Source organism: Seriola dumerili, unplaced genomic scaffold (assembly GCF_002260705.1).
Source record: "Seriola dumerili isolate Sdu_G_001 unplaced genomic scaffold, Sdu_1.0 BDQW01000700.1, whole genome shotgun sequence".
Taxonomy (NCBI): domain Eukaryota; kingdom Metazoa; phylum Chordata; class Actinopteri; order Carangiformes; family Carangidae; genus Seriola; species Seriola dumerili.
This window is the reverse complement of record NW_019174955.1, coordinates 18,188-29,281: the sequence shown is the minus strand read 5'-3', so window position 1 is coordinate 29,281 and position 11,094 is coordinate 18,188. Positions and strand designations below refer to the sequence as shown.

The 11,094-nt window shown below is 39.0% G+C and overlaps 1 protein-coding gene and 1 long non-coding RNA gene across 3 annotated transcripts; both read left to right on the top strand.

Moving 5' to 3' along the window:
- The first annotated feature begins 137 nt into the window (after nt 1–137).
- Nucleotides 138–2,049, top strand: LOC111236682 (RING finger protein 175-like). The gene is made up of 3 exons (XM_022765497.1): nt 138–266; nt 496–597; nt 860–2,049. The coding sequence occupies exons 1-3, from the start codon at nt 151–153 to the stop codon at nt 978–980; spliced, it is 339 nt and encodes a 112-aa protein (XP_022621218.1). The 5' UTR covers nt 138–150; the 3' UTR covers nt 981–2,049.
- Nucleotides 2,050–3,509: 1,460 nt separating this feature from the next.
- LOC111236681 lies at nt 3,510–5,791 on the top strand. Of its 2 annotated transcripts, XR_002665732.1 has the most exons (6): nt 3,510–3,621; nt 4,778–4,855; nt 5,035–5,094; nt 5,238–5,259; nt 5,622–5,669; nt 5,756–5,791. It is a non-coding gene; the product is annotated as an uncharacterized LOC111236681 (long non-coding RNA). The 2 variants fall into 2 exon arrangements; XR_002665731.1 differs by lacking the exon at nt 5,238–5,259 and having other exon boundaries at nt 5,756–5,788.
- Nucleotides 5,792–11,094: the final 5,303 nt, after the last annotated feature.

Below are 11,094 nucleotides of genomic sequence, written 5' to 3'. Positions count from 1 at the left end.
TTTTTCATGTTTTCAACATTATTATTATTACAGATTACAGAATACATATTTCCCCTGTGTTTAAAATCTGTGGACATTCCTCTAACTGTATTAAATAAATACACTGTTGTTCTTGTATGTGTGCGTTTCCAGTACTACAACAAGGGAGGCATGCCCAGCAGGAGCCTGACCAACGACATCTGCGCCGTGTGCGGTCAGAAGATCCTGGTGGACGTGGAGGAGGAAGGATTTATAGAAGACACCTACCAGCTGTCCTGTGGACACTTGTATCCTAAAGCTGCAGGAAGAAAAACACTTTTTTCTGCTGCTATCTTTTGTCTGCTGAAGTACTGTGAGCTACTTCTCCAAAAACAGACAAATACTTTTCTCTTCCACTGTAAAAACACTCATATTTTTTTCAACAGTAAAGTTATTTTTGTGTTCCAAACTATATGGCAATAGCCAAATACACTTTTATTTTTAGTCTTTCTGCCTTAACTTGCCCCGCCCCTTCAGGTTCCATGAGTTCTGCATCCGTGGCTGGTGCATCGTGGGTAAGAAGCAGACCTGTCCGTACTGCAACGAGAAGGTTGACTTGAAGAGGATGATGAACAACCCGTATCCTTCTGTTGTCCCTGTGTGGTAGGCTCAGTGATGGGGAACTGATTTGCTCTGTGGGTCAGAGTTTGTTAATAACTTATTTCACTTCAGGCATTAGTTTATTATTATGATAAACACAAAAACTAAACAAAAATATACAAAAACATAATGTGCACCCTAATATATTTTATATAAGGTATAACTATACTTTATACCCTTAAACTTGTTCATAGATCACCGCTCATCTATCTGAACACACTCCTTAATTCCTTTTTCCCAGCTGGGAGAAGACACATGTCCTCTATGGGCAGTTGCTTGACTGGCTCAGATACCTGGTTGCCTGGCAACCCATCATCATCGGTATCGTTCATGGGATTAACTTCACACTGGGCCTTGAATAGAGCCCAGAGGAGCGCCTCTGTAAGTACGTCTGGAGTCGAGTAAAGTGCGAGAAACGTTTGGCAGTGAACTGTCAAAGTCAGCGCGACGAGGAACTGACTCGGGCTGCTTCTGTAGTCTTTTGTTTCTTCACTACTTGTTCTTGGACTGAACGCTTGCAAACGTCCCTGCAGAGCGACCCTAGGTGGCCTTGGGTCTCTGTGTTCAGAGGACACCGTGATCCTGAAACTGCTGCCAACTTGAACAGAAATATTTAAGCACAGATCAAGTATTTGATCTTTTTGAAATCTTTGACGCGAGAGAAAGATGTGTCTAGTTTGGAACTTATGGAAACACTGTTTCATGCATGTTGATTTTGTTGAGATAAACCGTTGCTTTACTTTGTACTGTCATAAAAATGCCTTTATTTTATTTCATTTTTTTGCACTCCTCACTGCTGGGTCTGTTGACACCACTAACGAGTTTCTACTCAAACTCTTCTTTTATGAAACTTGATCTGCATTTTGAAAGCTGCAGCTCTTTGCACTTTGATTATGGAAAAGGACAATTCAGTCCAAATGTTTGTGGTACACATAAAACCTGTTTACATTTCATGTAAATTAGTTTTTTTTTTTTTTTTACTTAAGTTTTATTTTGGATGTCTGTTTCAGTATCTTCTCATTTGTATGGAGCTAAAGTTGATGGTCAGTGGTCAGCTTGTTGTAGCCGTTGAGTATATAGCAGGCAGTACGTTATTGGTGGTTCCAAACAGAGACACTGCAGATGAACCTCCATAATGTAAACCAGTGTAGAAGAGAGTGAAACATCCTTTCAAGGATCAGTTTAAGTATCGTGTTACAAAATGGGGGATAAAGATCAGAGAAGAGAGGTAGAGTGTACTCTTGGCTTACATGTGCCCCATAACTACAGTAGCCACACAAACATTCAATAATAGGAGTTTTAATGGGTTTTTATCAGATCCTTGAAATGTTTTCTGGTTCAACAGGAAGAAATCTTTCCTTTGCCAAATCAAGTAGATGTTGCTTTCTTATCCAGACTGCTGCTATTAACTTTGTACTGAATAAATCTAACTATAAATGTCTGTCAGTCTGTCTTTATTTCTTTCTGTCTTTGTGAAGGTTTTCAGATGAGCGATTCTGGAGAAACAAAAAGTGAAACGCTAAACAACAAGTTGGTTAGGGCTGGAGCGGCGCATCCATGAAACTGATGTCATCGATAACGACAATGGCGAGTAGGAAATATGACTGTGCTGGTTCAAGCACCCTGGAAAACAAGCAGCAGCTACAAAACCTAGCACAGGATCATCTAAAGTGTAGAGGTTTTAGACAGACCTAAGATCTGCAAGTTGGAAATGGCTTATCACAGCAGTGCAACAACTTTGCACGGTCACTTGAAGCAAAAGCATATCAGAATGATCTGTTTAAGACTCAGCAAGACAGCATCATATTGTTTACTTTGGATACCCAAGCATAATAGTTTATTTTAACAGCCAACTATCAGTGAGAAAACGGCTTGTGACTCTTGTTATAGCTTGTATATTGTTTCTAATATTTTCCTTGTTGATGCATAAATTATTATTAATTATTATTATCATTATTATTATATTTTTTTATTCCAGTGATGAAATAAATCCATGTCAACCTCATCTTAGGTTTTGAAATACTGATTCTCCACTTCAGGGGATGGGATTACTGTGCAACACAGCGATTAAATAAATTTACATTCACCTGCCAATTTATTAGGTACATCTAGATGAAACTAAAGCAGTGTAATTCAACCGCTTTGCAATAAATCCTATCTTAATGAGAATTATTTTGTTCAATTTTTTATTGAATCTGTCAAAAATTATGTTTGTTTTAGTAGTCTTTTTGGAGGGTGTAATATGTGAAGCTGTTGAACTGTACTAGATTATACTGACAGGTGTTCCTAATACTTTGTCTATCACATTTACACGAATTAAGGGTTGGCAAAATATTAGGAACTCAGTATAACCCTGCTGAATAAGGAGCAGTCAACTGAGCTTGCTCAAAAAAATCCTGCATTGATTTAATGTAAAATATATACTCATTATTTTCTGTGAATGTAACTGGTGTTAGGGGAGCAGAAGTACCATGTTTCACTATTTACAGCTAAGTTTACAAGTTAATTCAGAAAAGTCACGTGCTGTCTCTCCCCGTGCAGCCTATGGTCATTCTAGATTTTTCTGGAAGTATCACCGGTGCCTTTTGTGGGAGCAGGACCGAACCATCTCACGTAAGTAAATGGGGGCTACGGAGGCTCTCTGGATATTTACTGTTTGCCAAGAACCAGAAAAGAAAATGAAACCGTTACTTTTATGAGTATTTTACAAATAAAATATTCAATGTATGACGATTGATTAATAATTTAATACTGACGAAAATTAACTAATGCTCTAATATTTTTTTTAATGCCCCTGTCAGCCACGGACCATTAGGATCGTCCACACCTTCCCGTTCTTTTCATACAGCGGGAAACTTCAAATCCACTCTTCGTCCACATAATCTGCTGGACTGCAAGATTGAAGGTGTTTGCTCTGAACCTGAGAGGAAGAATTACGGTCGTTTTTCCTGGAATCTGGCGCCATTGTGACCAGAACAACGAAAGTATATCCACCACTAACAGGTAAAGTGACCACGAAATTTTAATGTTTAGCTTACAATTTGTATTAGCTTGCCAGTTGTTAGCAGCTACATTCATATGCGCTTAGTGATTGAAATTCACGCCATTTTGTGTGGTTAACTTCTGAAATAAGTGATTTTTCCATAAAAGTAAAGGGTTGATCTTTTATTTTTAATTTACCATCACTTATCTACTTTAATTGAACCCCCTTTGAACAGCACTGCAGTGAGGCATTTCATTTTATTTTATTTATATATCACATCTTGCAATAATCTCAATTTAGTGGCATTTGTCAAAACTCTGGCAAATAAAACCACAACTGAATAGCTTGGCGCCACTCGAGTTCAGTAAGGAAATGTGGTCTGAAGTCAGCTTCCTGTTTGGTGGTTCCTAGGAAAGAGAAACTTAACTGATCTGTATTATCATTGTGTTTTTGAGAGGGAGGGGAAAGGATATTAGGATAAGGATATTAAAAATGGGACAAAGTGGTGACAGGCAGAAGAAACAAGGAAGGACAAAATGTGTGAAGGAAAGGCAGGAAAGTAAAGGAAAAGCACAGGCACATCGCAGTAGTGTGAATGGGTTAAATATAAAGAGCGGGAAGCAGAAGGTTGGAAATTGCGACATAGATAAGTTGTCTGATTTGGTGTGCGGTAAAAAGGATCTGACTGCACTGCCCAATGCCCTTGACACTTGTTTGTTGCCAGCTCATAATGTGTGCTGAGAGTGAGTCATTTCCTCGTTTATTACACATTTAGCAAATTTGGCTATGTCCTGAACTTGGATCTTTATTCTCTATCTGTTGTAGAGAGTGAAAATCTGTGCTCCTTTAGTCCCCGGAGCCTAGTACTGCTCTGTAACCACTCCCTACGAGGGTGAATTAACCATCACAGTCTGTATGTGTACTGGATGCCAAGGTGACTCAACTCTCCCCAACCAGGATCTCTCTGGAATAAACTGCGTATAACTTACTCAGTGGGCTGGTAGCAACATGTCCTTATCAACGTCAAGGTGCCACTGAATTGTCTTTGTTTGATAAAATGAACATCAGTCAATTTTTTAATTTGAAAATTAGGTGTAAGATGTGAGTTAGCCAAAACCTGTTCATTGCTTAAACATGTCGTTTTAACATCAACTAATTTTATTTTTGTGATGTTAGGTGTAAATGCCTCCCAAAATGCCTCCCAAAAAGCATAAAGGGCAAAAGGGCATCATGTCCTTTTTTACGAAGAAAAGTGTAAGTAACCATTTCTGTAATCAAGGCTTAACAGACATTTATCATCTTTAATATTTGTGACTTGTGTAGCCTTAATTTTGGTTAAAGCTAAGCCATACTTCTTATGTGGGTATCATTTCTATTCAGAAGTAGCCACAGCATGCCTAATTGATTTGTTTGTGTATGCATGTTTTTATTAGGACGATCCTGGCAGCAGCAGTACAGAGAAAACACAGCTAGGTGGAGCTACAGCCTCTCAGGTGAGCTCTCTAGCATTGAGAAATGGTTTCAGGTTTATGAGGTGATTGAATCATGATTCAATATATAACACAGTCCAGCACGACACCACCATGCACTGTGACCTCAATGATAACATAAAGTAGAATCATCACCTTTTTGACAGTGTCAGCGAAAGTAGACTACATGTAAGTATACAAGTCCTTTTAATGCAATCACATTCATACAAAACACCAAGCAAAATGGCAGAAACATTAGAAAACAAAATGTCGAAGCAAATGGCTCTTATATTAAAGAGAGATAGCCATCCACAAAAAGAAGTTTGGTAGGTTTTAAATGATAAGACATTACAGTTTAAAATGAAGACAAAGAAGTATTGGAGTAATTTAAAATCAATTAGTTGCTCCTTGTGCATGAGCACAAATTTCAATAAGAAGCCGCTCTTAAAACCATTGTGCCATTTTGCTACTGGTGCTACTACTTTGAACATTTCATGAATGAGGTTCATGATTTTTTAACATTAACTCTAAATCTTTTTCTCATTTTGCAGAATGCCACAGGCTTTCAATGGAAAGTGAAGGAAGAGAATGGCTTTGACGTGAGTAGACTGTGATGCACAGAATAGGCAGCATTTTTATCAGAACAAGGGCATCTAACCTTTGCTTTGCTGCTGATTTCCTGCAGGGCGAACATTCACATCATTTCACAGTGAAATTCAGTCGACATGACCCTAAGGAATACACCGTGAACTGTCATCAACCTTGCACGGTGCTCGAGGCAATAAAATCAACTGAAAAATACAAGGAGAAGATTAAATGTGCAGATGCGAACATTATAATTCAGTGGGGTAAAGAGGATAAGGAATCTATTGTTCCAACACATTTCCCTTGTTCTTGTATCAGTGATGATGAGTGTCTGATCATATCATGTAAAAAAGAAACGATCGAAGAGGCCCAAGAGCAACAGAACAAAATAATTTATCCAAGAGACAGATATATAGTCTTCTTCATAGATACCATAGGAGGCGTGAACGCCAAATCAAAGGAGCTTTTTAGAAGCAGTGTTGTCAAACAGTACAAGACTCTCTGTGTTTATGGAGAGAAGGGTATGACTGTGGAAGCAGCTCTGAAAAGAGACGGTCGCTTCATTGATGACCTCGGCAAATTTAGTCTGTCTGACAATGAGAATCCAAATATTCTCACTGACTGTACAGTAACAGTTGACAACCTTGATCAGAAATTACTCAAGATATGTCTTCCACTGAACAAGAGAAAAAGTGATGAAAAACAACAGGAAAAGGAAGGTGCATCAAATAATTTACAAAACGAGCATGAGACAAGGTCAGTCGAAGATGTAGTGAAGCAGAGTGGAGTCAGTGTAAAAAGAGCAGTAGAAAAGTCGGGCAGTGACAACATAGACGAGATTTATGAGATACTGCGTCAGCAGTTTCCAGATCTGAAAAAATGGATGGAGGAAAGATTCTCTGGTAATTCGTATGAGGAAGAATTGACCCTGAGGAAGGAAGACTTTGGAAAGATCCAACAGTCTTTTAGCGAAGTTCACAGAGTCAGGAATCTGCTGAAACTGGGCGAGTCAGTTTGTAAACTCATTGTTAAGGATGTTTGTCAGGGAACAGGCTTTGTGCTGTTTGATAACTTTATCCTGACTAATGCACATTTATTTGAAAATCACATTGATGTCAAAAAGTTGCAGCTGGATGTAGATGTGTGGGCTCTATTTAACTATGATGATCCTGAGCCTGACACAAACTTCTACCGATTCAGTTGTGAGAAAACATTAATTGACTTTGATGTTGAGCTAGATTACGCCATACTGAAGCTCAACCCTGAGGGCCGAAGCAACAAACGAAGAAACACAAAGAAAATAAAAGTACCACCAGGGCTCCTGAAGAAATTTGGTCCATTGCCTCTGAATGGTGAAGCCTGTATCATTGGTCACCCAGAGGGAAGACTGAAAGAAATGGATTCTACATGTATCATTGAGAAAGAGAGAAGGTTAAAGGCTATCAATGATAATTTACAGCCTTACACAGACAGTAAGTTCATCATCCAGCCAATCATTCAAGTGCTCAAAGCTCAAAGCATTGAAAACATAATGATGGGTGGAAGGGATGCAGAAAAAGTAGTGACCTATAACACTTTCATGTATCACGGCTCCTCTGGCTCCCCAGTGTTTGATGCTCTTGGCCGAGTTGTTGGTTTGCACTCTGCAGGATTTACCTACGATACCAGGATATTCCCCCCAAATCGTGAAGAGAGTGTGATAGAGTACGCCCATCCTCTGCTTACTATATTTAAAAAGTTTGTGGGTAATCTGGTGGAAAAGGGAAAAGAGCAGCTGTTGAAGAGAGTTGAGGAGGAAGCGAAGGAAAACAAGCACCTAAAAGAGGTACTCGAGGCTGAGAGAGCAAATCTTGAGGAGCCAATGGAGACAAATTAGGTATAAATTAGCTTCTCCCGCAAGTCGCTAAACACATCTGGCTTCACATATTCATTCATTCATTCATTCATTCATTCATTCATTTTCTACTGCTTATCCTCTAGTAGGGTCGCGGGGGGGCTGGAGCCTATCCCAGCATCCTTTTGGGCGAGATGCTTCACATATTATCTTAGTTAATAAAATCAATATAATCCATAATCTTTCCAACTGTATTTCCTTTATTAGTTGAGGTGGAGGTGCTCAGACCAACATCAGCTCTGGGCAGACAGGTAGAAAACAGCTGGTGAAAAACCAAACTTCAGGATCATTATGACATAAAAACACTTCATATCTATAACTTTGAATTGATGTGGAAGGAAACAAGGGTCCAGCATTAGGACCCAGGCTAGCGGGCAGAGTTTATAAAAAGGGGTGGGAAGCTTACCTGGGCCTTTCTTCCTGTGCTGAGACACACCTTAGAAAGCAGCTGAGGCCAGCCAGCCATTGCTTGTTTTCTATTTTATTTTATCTATCTTATTTTAAATGTTTTTACTTATTCTATGCCACTGTAAACCACTTTTGTTTTTATGTTTTAAATGAAATTCCAGGCCATAGTTGTAAACATAAGGGTTAAATAAAAGTAAAAACTATATATCATGTACTTAAGGTCTTTTTTAATGTAATTCTTTGCCTTTGTAAACCATTTTCAATTACCTTGTGTCTGAATTGTTTTTTGTTAATAAACTTGCCTTTGCATGAAAAAAATGCAGATCCCTCATTCATTTAAATGAGACCACTGCGAGAGTGGCCAACAAACATATGGAGACCCCCGGTCAGCGAGCCAATGTAAAGACAGTAAGGTGCCCATACGTAAGATGCGCTACTTCCTCTTCTGCCACTAAAGTAAAAAGGTAAATACGCTACTACTTTTATGGTTAATGCTAACTGTAAATGCTGACTATAAGCTTTACTACTGCAGGGTATGTTTTAGTACAAATTGTAAAAATTTTGATAGACTTGTTGGGGAGTACGAGGTTGGATGTAACAAGGTGATCACAGAGTTATATCTCCAAGGTAAAACAGCTAAACAAGGAGGCACTAACGTCATTGTAAAGCCTGGCAGTGACAATAGAAACGCAGTACTTGTGTGGGAGGAACAACTGCTTTATAAACTGCTGAACTGAAAATTGGGTTATACCTCTTCAACCAAATCCAGGGAAAGACACCCAAGTTCATTTTTTTAATTTACAGATTTTATAATTATGGTTATGTCTATAATGAATAGAATAAAATGTAAGATGATGTTTCCATGTTTTCAAGCAAAACACCCTTAAAAATGTTAACTACTTAGTTCATTTTGATTAATCGAATAACAAAAACATCCGTGTTGAATAAAAAATTTAATTATATTTTCTTACAGTTGCTCAAGTTTGCAAGAAAGTTTTCTCCATCCATTATGGTTATAAACCTACAGCAGTGAGGGCTTCAGCCCCTATCTGGGAGTTCAACCTGTGGTAGCCTGAGCCTGTTTGTCTGGATTCCATGGTGAGTTATCTTTTATGTACTCATAACAAACACAGTACCTTGAGAAACCACAGATATGCAGTAAAACTACTTTTACTGCATAGTGCACACATTGATTCATTATAAAGTCAGTATGCATGGGTACTGCATGGGTTTCTTGCAGGTACTCTGGCTTCCTCCCGCAGGCCAAAGACGTGCAGGTCAGATTTACTGGCAACTTTAAATCGCCTGTAGTTGTGGGTCTGAGCGTAACTTGTTGTGTTGTCTCCAAGTGTCAGCCTTGTGATAGACTAGCAACCTGTGTAGGGCGTAACCAGCTATTGGTTCAAGCTCCCCTGCAATCTTCAAAGGATGAGCGGTATAGCTGTTGGATGGATGAATGATCAATGATCATTTACGTCCATACAAAGACCATCTGTTCACTGTCCACTCCATCATTCAGGTGATCACAGATCAAGGTATTGAACACATATTGTCCGGTGGAGTTCTAGCAGAAAAAGTAGTGACCTACAAAACCTTTATGTATCGCGGCTCCTCTGGTTCCCCAGTGTTTGATGCTTTTGGCCGAGTGTTTGGTTTGCATAGTCTTCTATTTGCTTATAAGGTTGGAGACCAGCCACACATCGTCATGGGATGTGCCTATCCTCTGCATATTATGTTTAAACAGTTTGTAATCAAGCTGAAGGAAAGTGGAAATTATGAACTGTTGAGCAGAGTTGAGGAAGAAGCAAAAGGAAATAAATTCCTAGAAATGATATCTCCTCCAACTCCATACAGTGAATATTTTAGAGTTCGCCGGTTCTCTTCTGACTATACTTCAAAAGTTTGTGAGAATTCTGAAGGAAAAGATTGTTGAGGAACTGTTGAAGATAAATGAGAACACATTTAAGCAATACCTTAAAATCTTATTTTCATATCTAATATTTGTATTATTTTCCCCCTTGATTTTAAGATAAGCGTTTTGATGTTTCAATCAAATAATTCTATTGTTAATTTGTGATTTAATCAAGAGGGTAACAAATAATTGTCAGTGTGTTAGTATTTGCAGTTCATAAGTCAGTTCTTGATTTGACCTTGTTATGTTCTATGACGTTGCACAAGATTTAAGAAGACAGAACAGAGACTAATGTCACAGTCTGTGTTCTAGGTTTCACTTAAGTCCAACTTCATGTTCATTCTATGTTCTCCTTCTGTCCACCCCAGACATTTATCTGTTTCCCTGCCCACTCACACACCTGATCCCAGATCCCTCATCACCCAGGCCAGTACTTGTTCCAGCACTTATTTCTTTCTTGTGTCAGACACCTGAGTTTTGTTACCTGTTGTGCTTGTTTGCCTGTCTGTTCGTCTGTCTGCCAGTAAGCTTGTTTTTAGATATTAAAAGCTTCTTCACTATCATCCAGCCTGCCTGTGTGTATTTGCGCTTGGGTCCAACCTGCCTGTGTTGGTACCATGTGACACTTTAAGCTTGTTTGTAAATGCAGGTCAGGTTTTATGTTTGAATGAGAACCATTGTGGAGACGGTCTGGTGCTCCCAGTGGATGGCGAGCCTTCAAGCTCAATCCCAAGGTACCCAGAATCAATATGAATGAAATCAATGAAACAGTCGGCTCAGGACAGTCTGCTCTGCAGTAGGATTGTGTCAGTCACCTGGATTGGTACCAGCTTGAACTTGAAGGGTACATGCTGTCTGAGTAGGGTCCACAATTAATTCCTTATCCATAACCAACAATAAGATTTTTGAGCGATTAATACTATCAGTTAAAATATCCTGGGGCAATTTGTCTGACAGAAAATTGAAAATGAACATCACTAGCTGTGACCGACCCGACCCTTTATAGATGGGACCCTCAACTGAAACAAATATAAATAAAACAAATAATATTCCAGACATTAAACATCCTGCTCACGGTCCTCCATCTTACTGTTGTTGCGAATGCACTGCCTGGCAGGTAAGGCTGGTTAAGGGCGGAGAGTTTCGGTAAGTCAAAAAGAAACCGAAACTATTTTCTAATCCCTGTATCTCATTTACTACATGGTTTCTTTTGAAAGGCCCACAC

Coding starts and splice junctions, on each gene's coding strand:
- LOC111236682 (XM_022765497.1), top strand. CDS start 151: ATGCCCAGCAGGAGCCTGACCAACGACATCTGCGCCGTGTGCGGTCAG. Junction 267..495: donor CAGCTGTCCTGTGGACACTT/GTATCCTAAAGC, acceptor CCGCCCCTTCAG/GTTCCATGAGTTCTGCATCC. Junction 598..859: donor AAGAGGATGATGAACAACCC/GTATCCTTCTGT, acceptor CCTTTTTCCCAG/CTGGGAGAAGACACATGTCC.